Raw genomic sequence first — 18,491 nt, forward strand, 5'->3', positions numbered from 1 at the left:
TATTGATAAATGCGTTACGTTTGTCCCTCCTTGGGGCAGTTTTGTTACTGCCTTGGCCACATGGATAATTGCATGATTGCCGATATCTTTCACTGTGAGTGAACTTCTTTTTCCTTTTGTGTCTCTCCTTCGCGCTCACGCTCATGGCGGCCATTGCACTTTGAATCGGCTCGCTTATGTCAACTGTTTTACTTTTTATTTTCAATTTATGTGGCAAGAAAAGTCCAGTTAGGAATTTACAACGCAGACAGCTCTAACTTGAGCAAACATGAGACCCATTGCATTGGAAATGCTTGTATATTATCCAATCACTTCTATGTAGTCGGGCCCAGTGGTGCCCCCCCGCAGTGTTTTTCACCCTCATTTGTCCTGGTCCTCGAATCCCATGATGGCACCTAGCTGCACCTCAATCCAGAAGAGGTCACCAGTTACTCAATCACTGCTCGTCTTCCTGCTGCTTCACCAGTGAGGCTGTCAGAAGCAGCTGTGATGTCCAGCAGCTTCTTCTGCCACCAATCCCTGTGCTCTAAGATGCCACCAGGCCATGCTGTATAGTTCTGGGGTGTTCCCATGCTCTTCGTCGGGCCTCTGTGGCTCAGCACGGCTCACTAGAAAACGCTTCCCCCATCCCTGTCACTCCTCCTAGCATACTGTTGCCTCATTAAATTGGTAGGCAGTGGTCCAAATGCTTGTTTCAGCTGGTTCAGAGCACACAGAGCCTGCCTACTGCTTGTGCCTGGTCAGCCCCAAGTTTACATTTTTGAGAGATTATGCTGAAAACATCACTTGAAGCCAGAGTGGTGCAGAATGAGTGATTGATTAGAAATTGTACTCCTGAACATACCTGTTGGTATTAGACTTCATATCCGTGAGGTCTCGAAATTAACTGCAGACAGCCAGACTTTACGCCATAGGATAACGTTGACCATAGACCCCAATGTTGTTTTTTTTTTTTTTTTTTTTATATAAATAGTACCTTACTACATACATACTAAAACTGCCATAGCATTGGCCAATTTTTTTTTTCTTCCATATTTTGAGCTGGGCTCCGTCTCTACCTTTTTATAAAAAATAAAAAGAAACTTACTTTTTCTGTTAAAGCATATAAACTGCTTGAAATTATGTTTACAATGTTTTTAATCACTTCCTATCGTATAGTATTGAGTTCCAAATCTTTCACCACTTCCTGCAGTACATCTTTGGTGCTCTCCCGCTCCCTCTCGATGAAGAACCCAATGAAGGTTTTGGGTAACTATGTACGGAGGCTCTTATATCACTTAAGTCGTATAGGCTTGGCTATGCATATCCACGCTGATTCTGTCCTTTTTCTATACCTAGTGTGAGCCTTTTCTTGTAAAATTTACATATCGATTCATGGAGATAAATTTTTGGAAGAAAGCAGATTTACTGATAATCTGGAGGGTCACATGCTACGAATTGCATTTCCTCAAGAAAGATTCACAGGACTTAGGATAGAAATATTATGTATTTGCATTTATTTTTGTATTGAAAATTAGTTTACACATTGTCAATTATAAATATTTTTCGCAATGTAATTATGTCTAGGCAGCTGGTTATCATAATTTGCTTAACAGAGAAAATTGTTCATGTAAAAAATTCTGAAATTGTTTCCTAAGTCTGTCGTCTATAGGAAACCATTTTAAAACATCAACATTTTATTGGAGAAGTATGTTCTGGAGTGTATTACTCCTTGATTGTAATTATTGATGGAATGTGTAGCTGTTGAAAGTGGTACAGATGACCGTGTATCTGCTTTCAGAGATGTAAAGCTATGTGACATCGTCCAGAAGGTCTAAAATTTGGACTCCAGGAAGGTTTTGTGCATTACAGTAAGCATAACAATTCAGTTTCTTTTTCAAGTTATACACCAACTACTGAATGAAGTCTGAGCCATTATTCTGGAAATATGGGAGTTAGTGTGTCCTGATCTTATCATGTATGTTGCAGTGATTTTTATTGAATGAATATTCATGTTTTTAAACTTGGGTGTTTCGACATCCTAGTAGTGTCTTTCCATTCGTTTTTGAGCATGGTGTAGAATCCCACAGCTAACTTAGTCTTCTTAAGTACAGTTGCATGAGCAATGTTTTATTTATTTGTTTTAGTGGAGAGTTGGGGATGCCTGTAATGCTGTTTGGTCTGAGGATAGCAGTGTCTATCCAGCCACCATTGTTTCCATTGATGCAAAGCGAGGCACGTGCATTGTTGTTTACACTGGATATGGAAACCGAGAAGAACAAAATCTGGCTGACCTTCTGCCACCCAGTACCTCTGAGTCAGAGAGTACTAGGGCTGACCCAAAAGAGGTGAGTTACTGTGTTTTGGCTCTGAATATTGTTTAGATCAACATAGTACTTTTTGTAATGTTCTTGAACTGCATAATTGCTGCAGAGGGGTATCTGAGTACCTGAGAATATTAATAGCTATAAAAAAATTGGAGGGATGGGCAGGTCCCGCCAATACACGAGTAGGTCAGAGGTATGGACTCCTGCATGGCGATGAACGAATATGGGGGGTGTGGACCAGGGGCAAGGTACAAACTGGTTGAGATCACGGATAAATGCCAAATGTATTTCCATTCTCCATTGTAAAGTGACATGATTGCTACTGCTCCAGAGACATACATTATAATTTTTGTTGTGTATATCTCTGCTTGTATCGCATATACATGAAGGGTTCTTTTTTCTAGCCCCCGTTAGCCTCAGCTCAGTGTTCATTTTGATTTTGTTGTCAAATAAAATGTGTTCTAAAAAAAGAAATAACAGTAAGACAGTACAAAACAAATGAAATCTTAGGACACCATATTTGGCTTTTTTCATATCGATTGCAACCATAGGCAGACTGCATGCAGACACATTTGAATTATTCACAGAAGCCCAGTTGTCTACAGCCAGCCATTCGTGCAGAAAAGACATACATGCCCTTGTGCATCTAGATCAGTACAACTACAGACATCCATGCAAATAAGCTTAAGGGTGAAGGGGCACAGGGTGGTTCGAAGGGCTACAGCAGCGAGCTGTTTTCTGTATGAGGGTCGGGAATGCACTCAATGCGGTGCATGAAGGGAGTACTTGATTTATAGTTGTGGGGGCATACTGCTTTGTCCATTGGTGGTCAGTGAGCTGCTGTACTGGATGACCTGTGGGATCTTGATCATTTTAGGGCAGGTGGTGATGTACAGCAGGTGCTCAAGTTGGTTTGTATTGAGTGGGGTCAGAAGGGTTACAAGTACATAATCTCTTTTTCAAATACAGTTTGGCACTTTTGAAGAATTTCCTCAATATAGATTCAGGACTACAATTACCAGTGCAGATTTAAAAAAAATCAGGACAAACTACTCTCCTCTCTCGACATGGGAGAATTTGAGAACAATTCAGAAGAGAACAATTCAGAAAAAAACGACGTCTTTTTTTAGGAATTATGAATGCTGTTGAATGATTGTCTTTCTTAGGGATAAGGATCTGTTCGCTGCTAAACGCAATATAGTTTTGTGAGGCCCCAATATAATCACTTAGAGTATTGACAACTTTGACGTTAAAACAAATTACGCTCTACTTGTAACAACAATCAAAACAGTAAATTATCTTGTTGTGGTGAGAAAAAAATTTCATTTCAGAAACACTGCAGCTGATTCCTTCTAATGCTTAGCCAATAGCGACGCTGGCAATTCCACGTTGCGCATATCTCCAAAAGAAATTTGATAAATGAAAGGCAAAGTAGCATTAATCTAATCAAATGTTGTTTCTAATTTGTAGCTACTTACCAGAACTTGTCACTCACAGGCTTAGTTTCATTTGTTCTGAGCCCTATGGTGTTTGAGCACAGCTGATTACACTCTCAGTTCTGTCAGTTTTGGAAAGTGGATGCCACGTGGCATCCAAGTGGTGTATCTTGACTTGTGGCATGTTTTTTTACTTACGTATATGAAAAATCTGAAAAACTAAATTCCTCCTCCTCCTTCAACATGTACGGACACAGATGCGTAATACACTACAATCTGAATTTGAATATGGGTGCAGTTTAGTGCATCACATTATGTGAATGAAACATAATTAAACTGTATATGTGTAGGAAGTTTGGCTCTGTATATACTATTTCAAAGTAAGAAATAGCGTGCACAGAGTCCAAGGGTTCACCTTAGAGGTAAGATAGTGGCAAAAGTAGATAATTCTAATGCTCTATTTTGTGGCAGTGTGGTTGAGCAGTAGGCTTATCATAGGGTAGTGTTAAGCATTTGTTGTACACACACAGGCAATAAATGAGGAACAAACACTCAAAGACTTACTCCAGGCCAATAGGTTTTTATATTGAAAAATATATTTTCTTATTTTATTTCAAGAACCACAGGTTCAAGATTTACAGTTAATACTTTAAATGTAAGGTACTTCACTTAGATACTTTAGGAACTTTGAATGAAAGCAATATCACATACAGTCCTTGTAAAAATGGCAATAAGCTATTTTGAAAGTGGACACTGCAAAAATCAACAGTTCCTGGGGGAGGTAAGTAAAGGCTAGATTAGGAGGTAAATAAAACACTTACAAGTCTCAGTCCTGGGGCATAGCCAGCCCACCGTTGGGGGTTCAAGGCAACCCCAAAGTTACCGCACCAGCAGCTCAGGACCGATCAGGTGCAGAGGTCAAAGAGGTGCCCAAAACACACAGGCACCTATGGAGAACAGGGGTTCTCCAGTTCCAGTCTGCCAGCAGGTAAGTACCTGCGTCCTCGGGGGGGGGGCAGACCAGGGGGGTTTTGTAGAGCACTAGGGGGGGACACAGGTAGGCACACAAAACACACCCTTAGCGGCACAGGGGCGGCCAGGTGTAGTGTGCAAAGCAGGCATCTGGTTTTAGGTAGGAAACAATGGTGGGACCCAGGGGGCACTCTAGCGGTGCAGGCAGGCACAGGGGGGGGGGCTTCTCGGGACAGCCACCACCTGGGCTAGGCAGAGGGTCGCCTGGGGGTCACTCCTGCATTGAAGTTCGGTTCCTTCAGGTCCTGGGGGCTGCGGGTGCAGTGTTGGTTCTAGGCGTCGGGTCCCTTGTTACAGGCAGTTGCGGTCAAGGGGAGTGTAGGAAGGTGGCTCTGTATGCACTATTTCAAAGTAAGGAATAGTATGCACAGAGTCCAAGGGTTCCCCTTAGAGGTAAGGTAGTGGCACAAAGAGATAATACTAATGCTCTATTTTGTGGTTGAGCAGTAGGCTTATCAAAGGAGTAGTGTTAAGCATTTGTTGTACACACAGGCAATAAATGAGGAACACACACTCAGAGACAATTCCAGGACAATAGGTTTTTGTATAGAAAAATATATTTTCTTAGTTTATTTTAAGAACCACAGGTTCAAATTTTACATGTAATACTTTAAATGAAAGGTATTGCAGGTAGGTACTTTAGGAACTTTGAATAATCAAAATAGCATACACAGTTTTCAAATAAATCACATATAGCTATTTTAAAACTAGACAGTGCAATTAGTGCAATTTTCAACAGTTCCTGGGGGGAGTAAGAATTAGTTAGTTTTTGCAGGTAAGTAAACCACCTACAGGGTTAAAGTTTGGGTCCAAGGTAGCCCACCGTTGGGGGTTCAGAGCAACCCCAAAGTTACCACACCAGCAGCTCAGGTGCAGAGTTCAAAGTGGTGCCCAAAACGCATAGGCTTCAATGGAGAAGGGGGTGCCCCGGTTCCAGTCTGCCAGCAGGTAAGTACCCGTGTCTTCGGAGGGCAGACCAGGGGGGTTTTGTAGGGCACCTGGGGGGGGGACACAAGTTAGCACAGAAAGTACACCCTCAGCAGCACGGGGCGGCCGGGTGCAGTGTGCAAACACACGTCGGGTTTCCAATGGAAATCAATGGGAGACCAAGGGGTCTCTTCAGCGATGCGTGCAGGCAACGGAGGGGGGCTCCTCGGGGTAGCCACCACCTGGGCAAGGGAGAGGGCCACCTGGGGGTCGCTCCTGCACTAGAGGTCGGATCTTTCAGGTCCTGGGGGCTGCGGGTGCAGAGTCTTTACCAGGCGTCGGGATCTGGGAGCGAGGCAGTCACGGTCAGGGGGAGCCTCGGGATTCCCTCTGCAGGCGCCGGTGTGGGGGCTCAGGGGGGGCAACTCTGGCTACTCACGGTCTCCCAGTCGCCGGGGAGTCCTCCCTGAAGTGCTTGTTCTCCACAAGTCGAGCCGGGGGCATCGGGTGCAGAGTAGCAAGTCTCACGCTTCCGGCGGGAAACGCAGTTGTTTTAAAGTTGCTCCTTTGGAAACAAAGTTGCAGTCTTGGGTGAACAGAGCCGCTGTCCTCTGGAGTTCTTGGTCCTTCTAGAGCAGGGCAGTCCTCTGAGGATTCAGAGGTCGCTGGTCCCTGGGGAAAGCGTCGCTGGAGCAGTGTCTTTAGAAGGGAGGGAGACAGGCCAGTAGAGCTGGGGCCAAAGCAGTTGGTGTCTCCGTCTTCTCTGCATGGTTTTTCAGCTTAGCAGTCCTCTTTTTCTTAGGTTGCAGGAATCTGAGTTCCTAGGTTCTGGGGAGCCCTTAAATACTAAATTTAAGGGTGTGTTTAGGTCCGGGGGGTTAGTAGCCAATGGCTACTAGCCCTGAGGGTGGGTACACCCTCTTTGTGCCTCCTCCCAAGGGAAGGGGTCACATTCCTATCCCTATTGGGGGAATCCTCCATCTGCAAGATGGAGGATTTCTAAGAGTTAGTCACCTCAGCTCAGGACACCTTGGGGGCTGTCCTGACTGGCCAGTGACTCCTCCTTGTTATTCTCATTATCTCCTCCGGCCTTGCCGCCAAAAGTGGGGCCGTGGCCGGAGGGGGGCGGGCAACTTGTAGGAAGTTGGCTCTGTATGTGCTATTTCAAAGTAAGGAATAGCATGCACAGAGTCCAAGGGTTCCCCTTAGAGGTAAAATAGTGGTAAAAATAGATAATACTAATGCTCTATTTTGTGGTAGTGTGGTCGAGCAGTAGGCTTATCCAAGGAGTAGTGTTAAGCATTTGTTGTACATACACATAGACAATAAATGAGGTACACACACTCAGAGACAAATCCAGCCAATAGGTTTTTGTATAGAAAAATATATTTTCTTAGTTTATTTTAAGAACCACAGGTTCAAATTCTACATGTAATATCTCATTCGAAAGGTATTGCAGGTAAGTACATTAGGAACTTTGAATCATTTCAATTGCATGTATACTTTTCAAGTTATTCACAAATAGCTATTTTAAAAGTGGACACAGTGCAATTTTCACAGTTCCTGGGGGAGGTAAGTTTTTGTTAGTTTTACCAGGTAAGTAAGACACTTACAGGGTTCAGTTCTTGGTCCAAGGTAGCCCACCGTTGGGGGTTCAGAGCAACCCCAAAGTCACCACACCAGCAGCTCAGGGCCGGTCAGGTGCAGAGTTCAAAGTGGTGCCCAAAACGCATAGGCTTCAATGGAGAGAAGGGGGTGCCCCGGTTCCGGTCTGCTTGCAGGTAAGTACCCGCGTCTTCGGAGGGCAGACCAGGGGGGTTTTGTAGGGCACCGGGGGGGACACAAGCCCACACAGAAATTTCACCCTCAGCGGCGCGGGGGCGGCCGGGTGCAGTGTTAGAACAAGCGTCGGGTTCGCAATGTAAGTCAATGAGAGATCAAGGGATCTCTTCAGCGCTGCAGGCAGGCAAGGGGGGGCTTCCTCAGGGAAACCTCCACTTGGGCAAGGGAGAGGGACTCCTGGGGGTCACTTCTGCAGTGAAAGTCCGGTCCTTCAGGTCCTGGGGGCTGCGGGTGCAGGGTCTTTTCCAGGCGTCGGGACTTAGGTTTCAGAGAGTCGCGGTCAGGGGAAGCCTCGGGATTCCCTCTGCAGGCGGCGCTGTGGGGGCTCAGGGGGGACAGGTGTTGGTACTCACAGTCGTAGAGTAGTCCGGGGGTCCTCCCTGAGGTGTTGGTTCTCCACCAGCCAAGTCGGGGTCGCCGGGTGCAGTGTTGCAAGTCTCACGCTTCTTGCGGGGAGTTGCAGGGTTCTTTAAAGCTGCTTCTGGAAACAAAGTTGCAGTCTTTTTGGAGCAGGTCCGCTGTCCTCGGGAGTTTCTTGTCGTCGTCGAAGCAGGGCAGTCCTCAGAGGATTCAGAGGTCGCTGGTCCCTTTGGAAGGCGTCGCTGGAGCAGAGTTCTTTGGAAGGCAGGAGACAGGCCGGTGAGTTTCTGGAGCCAAGGCAGTTGTTGTCTTCTGGTCTTCCTCTGCAGGGGTTTTCAGCTGGGCAGTCCTTCTTGTTGTTGCAGGAATCTAATTCTCTAGGGTTCAGGGTAGCCCTTAAATACTAAATTTAAGGGCGTGTTTAGGTCTGGGGGGTTAGTAGCCAATGGCTACTAGCCCTGAGGGTGGGTACACCCTCTTTGTGCCTCCTCCCAAGGGGAGGGGGTCACAATCCTAACCCTATTGGGGGAATCCTCCATCTGCAAGATGGAGGATTTCTAAAAGTTAGTCACCTCAGCTCAGGACACCTTAGGGGCTGTCCTGACTGGCCAGTGACTCCTCCTTGTTGCTTTCTTTGTTCCCTCCAGCCTTGCCGCCAAAAGTGGGGGCCGTGGCCGGAGGGGGCGGGCAACTCCACTAAGCTGGAGTGCCCTGCTGGGCTGTGACAAAGGGGTGAGCCTTTGAGGCTCACCGCCAGGTGTTACAGCTCTTGCCTGAGGGAGGTGTTAGCATCTCCACCCAGTGCAGGCTTTGTTACTGGCCTCAGAGTGACAAAGGCACTCTCCCCATGGGGCCAGCAACATGTCTCTAGTGTGGCAGGCTGCTGGAACTAGTCAGCCTACACAGACAGTTGGTTAAGTTTCAGGGGGCACCTCTAAGGTGCCCTCTGGGGTGTATTTTGCAATTAAATGTACACTGGCATCAGTGTGCATTTATTGTGCTGAGAAGTTTGATACCAAACTTCCCAGTTTTCAGTGTAGCCATTATGGTGCTGTGGAGTTCGTGTTTGACAAACTCCCAGACCATATACTCTTATGGCTACCCTGCACTTACAATGACTAAGGGGTACACTGTAGGGGTACCATGCTCATGCACTGGTACCCTCACCTATGGTATAGTGCACCCTGCCTTAGGGCTGTAAGGCCTGCTAGAGGGGTGGTTGACCTATACTTGCATAGGCAGTGAGAGGCTGGCATGGCACCCTGAGGGGAGTGCCATGTCGACTTACTCGTTTTGTTTTCACTAGCACACACAAGCTGGCAAGCAGTGTGTCTGTGCTGAGTGAGAGGTCTCCAGGGTGGCATAAGACATGCTGCAGCCCTTAGAGACCTTCCTTGGCATCAGGGCCCTTGGTACTAGAAGTACCATGTAAAGAAATGGCTCCCTGTTGCAGTTACCCCCCACTTTTTGCCTGATACTGATGCTGACTTGACTGAGAAGTGTGCTGGGACCCTGCTAACCAGGCCCCAGCACCAGTGTTCTTTCACCTAAAATGTACCATTGTTTCCACAATTGGCACAACCCTGGCACCTAGGTAAGTCCCTTGTAACTGGTACCCCTGGTACCAAGGGCCCTGATGCCAGGGAAGGTCTCTAAGGGCTGCAGCATGTCTTATGCCACCCTAGGGACCCCTCACTCAGCACAGACACACTGCTTGCCAGCTTGTGTGTGCTGGTGGGGAGAAAATGACTAAGTCGACATGGCACTCCCCTCAGGGTGCCATGCCAACCTCCCACTGCCTGTGGCATAGGTAAGTCACCCCTCTAGTAGGCCTTACAGCCCTAAGGCAGGGTGCACTATACCACAGGTGAAGGCATATGTGCATGAGCACTATGCCCCTACAGTGTCTAAGCAAAACCTTAGACATTGTAAGTGCAGGGTAGCCATAAGAGTATATGGGCTGGGAGTCTGTCAAAAACGAACTCCACAGCTCCATAATGGCTACACTGAATACTGGGAAGTTTAGTATCAAACTTCTCAGAATAATAAACCCACACTGATGCCAGTGTTGGATTTATTAAAAAATGCACACAGAGGGCATCTTAGAGATACCCCCTGTATTTTACCCAATTGTTCAGTGCAGGACTGACTGGTCTGTGCCAGCCTGCTGCTGAGAGACGAGTGTCTGACCTCATGCGGTGAGAGCCTTTGTGCTCTCTGAGGACAGAAACAAAGCCTGCTCTGGGTGTAGGTGCTTCACACCTCCCCCCTGCAGGAACTGTAACACCTAGCAGTGAGCTTCAAAGGCTCAAGCTTCGTGTTACAATGCCCCAGGGCACTCCAGCTAGTGGAGATGCCCGCCTCCTGGACCCAGCCCCCACTTTTGGCGGCAAGTCCAGGAGAGATAATGAGAAAAACAAGGAGGAGTCACTGGCCAGTCAGGACAGCCCCTAAGGTGTCCTGAGCTGAGGTGCCTCTGACTTTTAGAAATCCTCCATCTTGAAGAAGGAGGATTCCCCCAATAGGGATAGGAATGTGACCCCCTCCCCTTGGGAGGAGGCACAAAGAGGGTGTACCCACCCTCCGGGCTAGTAGCCATTGGCTACTAACCCCCCAGACCTAAACACGCCCTTAAATTTAGTATTTAACGGCTCTCCCTGAACCTAGAAACTAGATTCCTGCAACAACAAGAAGAAGGACTGCCTAGCTGAAAACCCCTGCAGAGGAAGACCAGAAGACAACAACTGCCTTGGCTCCAGAAACTCACCGGCCTGTCTCCTGCCTTCCAAATAACTCTGCTCCAGCGACGCCTTCCAAAGGGACCAGCGACCTGTGCATCCTCTGAGGACTGCCCTGCTTCGACGACGACAAGAAACTCCCGAGGACAGCGGACCTGCTCCAAAAAGACTGCAACTTTGTTCCAAGAAGCAGCTTTAAAGAACCCTGCAATCTCCCCGCAAGAAGCGTGAGACTTGCAACACTGCACCCGGCGACCCCGACTCGGCTGGTGGAGAACCAACACCTCAGGGAGGACCCCCGGACTACTCTACGACTGTGAGTACCAAAACCTGTCCCCCCTGAGCCCCCACAGCGCCGCCTGCAGAGGGAATCCCGAGGCTTCCCCTGACCGCGACTCTCTGAAACCTAAGTCCCGACGCCTGGAAAAGACCCTGCACCCGCAGCCCCCAGGACCTGAAGGACCGGACTTTCACTGCAGAAGTGACCCCCAGGAGTCCCTCTCCCTTGCCCAAGTGGAGGTTTCCCTGAGGAAGCCCCCCCTTGCCTGCCTTCAGCGCTGAAGAGATCCCTTGATCTCTCATTGACTTATATTGCGAACCCGACGCTTGTTCTAACACTGCACCCGGCCACCCCCGCGCCGCTGAGGGTGAAATTTCTGCGTGGACTTGTGTCCCCCCCCGGTGCCCTATAAAGCCCCCCTGGTCTGCCCTCCGAAGACGCGGGTACTTACCTGCAAGCAGACCGGAACCGGGGCACCCCCTTCTCTCCATTGAAGCCTATGCGTTTTGGGCACCACTTTGAACTCTGCACCTGACCGGCCCTGAGCTGCTGGTGTGGTAACTTTGGGGTTGCTCTGAACCCCCAACGGTGGGCTACCTTGGACCAAGAACTGAACCCTGTAAGTGTCTTACTTACCTGGTAAAACTAACAAAAACTTACCTCCCGCAGGAACTGTGAAAATTGCACTAAGTGTCCACTTTTAAAATAGCTATTTGTGAATAACTTGAAAAGTATACATGCAATTGAAATGATTCAAAGTTCCTAATGTACTTACCTGCAATACCTTTCAAACAAGATATTACATGTTAAATTTGAACCTGTGGTTCTTAAAATAAACTAAGAAAATATATTTTTCTATAACAAAACCTATTGGCTGGATTTGTCTCGGAGTGTGTGTACCTCATTTATTGTCTATGTGTATGTACAACAAATGCTTAACACTACTCCTTGGATAAGCCTACTGCTCGACCACACTACCACAAAATAGAGCATTAGTATTATCTATTTTTACCACTATTTTACCTCTAAGGGGAACCCTTGGACTCTGTGCATGCTATTCCTTACTTTGAAATAGCACATACAGAGCAGTTACAAGGGACTTATCTGGATGCCAGGGTCTGCCAATTGTGGATACAAAAGTACAGGTTAGGGAAAGAACACTGGTGCTGGGGCCTGGTTAGCAGGCCTCAGCACACTTTCAATTGTAAACATAGCATCAGCAAAGGCAAAAAGTCAGGGGGCAACCATGCCAAGGAGGCATTTCCTTACACAACCCCCCCCCCAAACGAAAGAGGATGAGACTAACCTTTCCCAAGAGAGTCTTCATTTTCTAAGTGGAAGAACCTGGAAAGGCCATCTGCATTGGCATGGGCAGTCCCAGGTCTGTGTTCCACTATAAAGTCCATTCCCTGTAGGGAGATGGACCACCTCAACAGTTTAGGATTTTCACCTTTCATTTGCATCAGCCATTTGAGAGGTCTGTGGTCAGTTTGAACTAGGAAGTGAGTCCCAAAGAGGTATGGTCTCAGCTTCTTCAGGGACCAAACCACAGGAAAGGCCTCCCTCTCAATGGCACTCCAACGCTGCTCCCTGGGGAGTAACCTCCTGCTAATGAAAGCAACAGGCTGGTCAAGGCCATCATCATTTGTTTGGGACAAAACTGCCCCTATCCCATGTTCAGAGGCATCTGTCTGCACAATGAACTGCTTAGAATAATCTGGAGCTTTTAGAACTGGTGCTGAGCACATTGCTTGTTTCAGGGTGTCAAAGGCCTGTTGGCATTCCACAGTCCAGTTCACTTTCTTGGGCATTTTCTTGGAGGTGAGTTCAGTGAGGGCTGTCACAATGGATCCATATCCCTTCACAAACCTCCTGTAATACCCAGTCAAGCCAAGGAATGCCCTGACTTGAGTCTGGGTTTTTGGAGCTACCCAGTCCAGAATAGTCTGGATCTTGGGTTGGAGTGGCTGAACTTGGCCTCCACCTACAAGGTGGCCCAAGTAAACCACAGTTCCCTGCCCTATCTGGCATTTGGATGCCTTGATAGAGAGGCCTGCAGATTGCAGAGCCTTCAAAACCTTCTTCAGGTGGACCAGGTGATCCTGCCAGGTGGAGCTAAAGACAGCAATATCATCAAGATAAGCTGTGCTAAAGGACTCCAAGCCAGCAAGGACTTGATTCACCAACCTTTGGAAGGTGGCAGGGGCATTCTTTAAACCAAAGGGCATAACAGTAAACTGATAATGCCCATCAGGTGTGGAGAATGCTGTTTTCTCTTTTGCTCCAGGTGCCATTTTTATTTGCCAGTACCCTGCTGTCAAGTCAAAGGTACTTAAGAATTTGGCAGCACCTAATTTGTCTATGAGCTCATCAGCTCTAGGAATTGGATGAGCATCTGTCTTGGTGACATAATTGAGCCCTCTGTAGTCCACACAAAACCTCATCTCTTTCTTTCCATCTTTGGTGTGAGGTTTGGGGACTAAGACCACTGGGCTAGCCCAGGGGCTGTCAGAGCGCTCAATTACTCCCAATTCCAGCATCTTGTGGACTTCCACCTTAATGCTTTCCTTAACATGGTCAGACTGTCTAAAGATTTTGTTTTTGACAGGCATGCTGTCTCCTGTGTCCACATCATGGGTACACAAGTGTGTCTGACCAGGGGTTAGGGAGAAGAGTTCAGGAAACTGTTGTAGGACTCTCCTACAATCAGCTTGCTGTTGGCCAGAGAGGGTGTCTGAGTAGATCACTCCATCTACTGAGCCATCTTTTGGGTCTGATGACAGAAGATCAGGGAGAGGTTCACTCTCTGCCTCCTGATCCTCATCTGTTACCATCAACAGATTCACATCAGCCCTGTCATGGAAGAGCTTAAGGCGGTTCACATGGATCACCCTCTTGGGGCTCCTGCTTGTGCCCAGGTCCACCAGGTAGGTGACCTGACTCTTCCTTTCTAGCACTGGGTAAGGGCCACTCCATTTGTCCTGGAGTGCCCTGGGAGCCACAGGCTCCAGAACCCAGACTTTCTGCCCTGGTTGGAACTCAACCAGTGCAGCCTTTTGGTCATACCAAAACTTCTGGAGCTGTTGGCTGGCCTCAAGGTTTTTGGTTGCCTTTTCCATGTACTCTGCCATTCTAGAGCGAAGGCCAAGTACATAGTCCACTATGTCTTGTTTAGGCTCATGAAGAGGTCTCTCCCAGCCTTCTTTAACAAGAGCAAGTGGTCCCCTTACAGGATGACCAAACAGAAGTTCAAAGGGTGAGAATCCTACTCCCTTCTGTGGCACCTCTCTGTAAGCAAAAAGCAGACATGGCAAGAGGACATCCCATCTCCTTTTGAGTTTTTCTGGGAGCCCCATGATCATGCCTTTTAATGTCTTGTTGAATCTCTCAACCAAGCCATTAGTTTGTGGATGGTATGGTGTAGTGAATTTGTAAGTCACTCCACACTCATTCCACATGTGTTTTAGGTATGCTGACATGAAGTTGGTACCTCTGTCAGACACCACCTCCTTAGGGAAACCCACTCTGGTAAAGATACCAATGAGGGCCTTGGCTACTGCAGGGGCAGTAGTCGACCTAAGGGGAATAGCTTCAGGATACCTAGTAGCATGATCCACTACTACTAGGATGTACATATTTCCTGAGGCTGTGGGAGGTTCCAGTGGACCAACTATGTCCACACCCACTCTTTCAAAGGGGACCTCCACCACTGGAAGTGGAATGAGGGGGGCCTTTGGGTGCCCACCTGTCTTACCACTGGATTGACAGGTGGGGCAGGAGAGGCAAAACTCCTTAACCATGTTGGACATATTGGGCCAGTAGAAGTGGTTGACTAACCTCTCCCACGTCTTGGTTTGTCCCAAATGTCCAGCAAGGGGAATGTCATGGGCCAATGTTAGGATGAACTCTCTGAACAGCTGAGGCACTACCACTCTCCTAGTGGCACCAGGTTTGGGGTCTCTGGCCTCAGTGTACAGGAGTCCATCTTCCCAATAGACCCTATGTGTTCCATTTTTCTTGCCCTTGGACTCTTCAGCAGCTTGCTGCCTAAGGCCTTCAAGAGAGGGACAGGTTTCTTGTCCCTTACACAGCTCCTCCCTTGAGGGTCCCCCTGGGCCTAAGAGCTCAACCTGATAAGGTTCAAGCTCCAAAGGCTCAGTTCCCTCAGAGGGCAGAACTTCTTCCTGAGAAGAGAGGTTCTCTTTTTCTGACTGTGTTGCAATTGGTTTCCCAACTGACTTTCCTTTTCTCTTGGTAGGCTGGGCCCTTTTTCCAGACTCCAGCTCTACTTTTTCACCCTGTGCCTTGCATTGTGCTCTTGTTTTTACACACACCAGTTCAGGGATACCCAGCATGGCTGCATGGGTTTTTAGTTCTACCTCAGCCCATGCTGAGGACTCCAGGTCATTTCCAAGCAGACAGTCTACTGGGATGTTTGAGGAGACCACCACCTGTTTCAGGCCATTGACCCCTCCCCATTCTAAAGTTACCATTGCCATGGGATGTGCTTTAGTTTGATTGTCAGCATTGGTGACTGTATAAGTTTTTCCAGTCAGGTATTGGCCAGGGGAAACCAGTTTCTCTGTCACCATGGTGACACTGGCAACTGTATCCCTCAGGCCCTCTACACTTGTCCCATTAATAAAGAGCTGCTGCCTGTATTTTTGCATGTTAGGCGGCCAGGCAGCTAGTGTGGCTAAATCCACCCCACCCTCAGAGACTAGAGTAGCTTCAGTGTGGACCCTGATTTGCTCTGGGCACACTGTTGATCCCACTTGGAGACTAGCCATTCCAGTGTTACCTGGATTGGAGTTTGGAGTGGAACTTTTCTTGGGACAGGCCTTGTCTCCAGTTTGGTGTCCAGACTGACTACAGTTTCGACACCAGGCCTTTTTGGGATCAAAGTTTTTACCCTTGTACCCAGGATTGTTTTGTGAAGAGGCTCTGGGCCCACCCTCCTGTGCAGGTTTTTGGGGGCCTGTAGAAGACTCTTTACTATTTTTATTTTTGGCTGTCTCACCACCTTTCCCCTGGGGAGGTTTTGTGACCCCTTTCTTTTGGTCACCCCCTGTGGAAGTTTTGGACACCCTAGTCTTGACCCAATGGTCCGCCTTCTTTCCGAATTCTTGGGGAGAAATTGGTCCTAGGTCTACCAGATGCTGATGCAGTTTATCATTGAAACAATTACTTAACAGGTGTTCTTTCACAAATAAATTGTACAGCCCATCATAATTACTTACACCACTGCCTTGAATCCAACCATCTAGTGTTTTTACTGAGTAGTCTACAAAGTCAACCCAGGTCTGGCTCGAGGATTTTTGAGCCCCCCTGAATCTAATCCTATACTCCTCAGTGGAGAATCCAAAGCCCTCAATCAGGGTACCCTTCATGAGGTCATAAGATTCTGCATCTTTTCCAGAGAGTGTGAGGAGTCTATCCCTACACTTTCCTGTGAACATTTCCCAAAGGAGAGCACCCCAGTGAGATCTGTTCACTTTTCTGGTTACACAAGCCCTCTCAAAAGCTGTGAACCATTTGGTGATGTCATCACCATCTTCATATTTAGTTACAATCCCTTTAGGGATTTTCAACATGTCAGGAGAATCTCTGACCCTATTTATGTTGCTGCCACCATTGATGGGTCCTAGGCCCATCTCTTGTCTTTCCCTCTCTATGGCTAGGATCTGTCTTTCCAAAGCCAATCTTTTGGCCATCCTGGCTAACTGGATGTCCTCTTCACTGGGGTTATCCTCAGTGATTTCAGAGTTGTTGGTCCCTCCTGTGAGGGAACCAGCATCTCTGACTATTATTTGTGGAGTCAGGGCTTGAGTAGCCCTGCTCTCCCTAAGTAGGAGTGGAGGGGGGGAATTTCCCTCCAAGTCACTATCTTCATCCTCTGAGTTGCCACCCTCAGAGGGGTTGGCCTTTTCAAACTCTGCCAAAAGCTCCTGGAGCTGTACTTTGGTAGGTTTGGGGCCCATTGCTATTTTCTTTAGTTTACAGAGTGACCTTAGCTCTCTCATCTGTAGATGGAGGTAAGGTGTGGTGTCGAGTTCCACCACAGCCACATCTGTGGTAGACATTTTGCTTCTAAAAGTTGGAATACTTTTTAAGAATCTAAAACTGGTTCTAGAATCTAATTCAAACTTTTACAAACTTTTAAACTCTAAAAGAAATGCTAAACAGGATCTAACACAAGGCCCTAGCAGGTCTTTTAAGAATTTAGAAAACTTTTCAAATTGCAAAAATCAATTTCTAATGACAATTTTGGAATTTGTCGTGTGATCAGGTATTGGCTGAGTAGTCCAGCAAATGCAAAGTCTTGTACCCCACCGCTGATCCACCAATGTAGGAAGTTGGCTCTGTATGTGCTATTTCAAAGTAAGGAATAGCATGCACAGAGTCCAAGGGTTCCCCTTAGAGGTAAAATAGTGGTAAAAATAGATAATACTAATGCTCTATTTTGTGGTAGTGTGGTCGAGCAGTAGGCTTATCCAAGGAGTAGTGTTAAGCATTTGTTGTACATACACATAGACAATAAATGAGGTACACACGCTCCGAGACAAATCCAGCCAATAGGTTTTGTTATAGAAAAATATCTTTTCTTAGTTTATTTTAAGAACCACAGGTTCAAATTTAACATGTAATATCTTGTTTGAAAGGTATTGCAGGTAAGTACATTAGGAACTTTGAATCATTTCAATTGCATGTATACTTTTCAAGTTATTCACAAATCGCTATTTCCAAAGTGGAGACTTAGTGCAATTTTCACAGTTCCTGGGGGAGGTAAGTTTTTGTTAGTTTTACCAGGTAAGTAAGACACTTACAGGGTTCAGTTCTTGGTCCAAGGTAGCCCACCGTTGGGGGTTCAGAGCAACCCCAAAGTCACCACACCAGCAGCTCAGGGCCGGTCAGGTGCAGAGTTCAAAGTGGTGCCCAAAACGCATAGGCTTCAATGGAGAGAAGGGGGTGCCCCGGTTCCGGTCTGCTTGCAGGTAAGTACCCGCGTCTTCGGAGGGCAGACCAGGGGGGTTTTGTAGGGCACCGGGGGGGACACAAGCCCACACAGAAATTTCACCCTCAGCGGCGCGGGGGCGGCCGGGTGCAGTGTTAGAACAAGCGTCGGGTTCGCAATGTAAGTCAATGAGAGATCAAGGGATCTCTTCAGCGCTGCAGGCAGGCAAGGGGGGGCTTCCTCGGGGAAACCTCCACTTGGGCAAGGGAGAGGGACTCCTGGGGGTCACTTCTGCAGTGAAAGTCCGGTCCTTCAGGTCCTGGGGGCTGCGGGTGCAGGGTCTTTTCCAGGCGTCGGGACTTAGGTTTCAGAGAGTCGCGGTCAGGGGAAGCCTCGGGATTCCCTCTGCAGGCGGCGCTGTGGGGGCTCAGGGGGGACAGGTGTTGGTACTCACAGTCGTAGAGTAGTCCGGGGGTCCTCCCTGAGGTGTTGGTTCTCCACCAGCCAAGTCGGGGTCGCCGGGTGCAGTGTTGCAAGTCTCACGCTTCTTGCGGGGAGTTGCAGGGTTCTTTAAAGCTGCTTCTGGAAACAAAGTTGCAGTCTTTTTGGAGCAGG

General features: G+C 47.7%; 1 protein-coding gene across 2 annotated transcripts in view; it reads left to right on the forward strand.

Moving 5' to 3' along the window:
• LOC138284934 (survival of motor neuron protein-like) overlaps positions 1-18,491 on the forward strand; it is a 347,932-nt gene that overhangs the window by 34,866 nt on the left and 294,575 nt on the right. For both annotated transcript variants that reach the window (XM_069224276.1, XM_069224285.1), the window contains exon 4: positions 2,127-2,327. In XM_069224276.1, coding sequence (XP_069080377.1) covers positions 2,127-2,327 — 201 coding nt within the window. The remainder of the gene's footprint in view (positions 1-2,126; positions 2,328-18,491) is intronic.

Source organism: Pleurodeles waltl, chromosome 1_1 (assembly GCF_031143425.1).
Source record: "Pleurodeles waltl isolate 20211129_DDA chromosome 1_1, aPleWal1.hap1.20221129, whole genome shotgun sequence".
NCBI lineage: Eukaryota > Metazoa > Chordata > Amphibia > Caudata > Salamandridae > Pleurodeles > Pleurodeles waltl.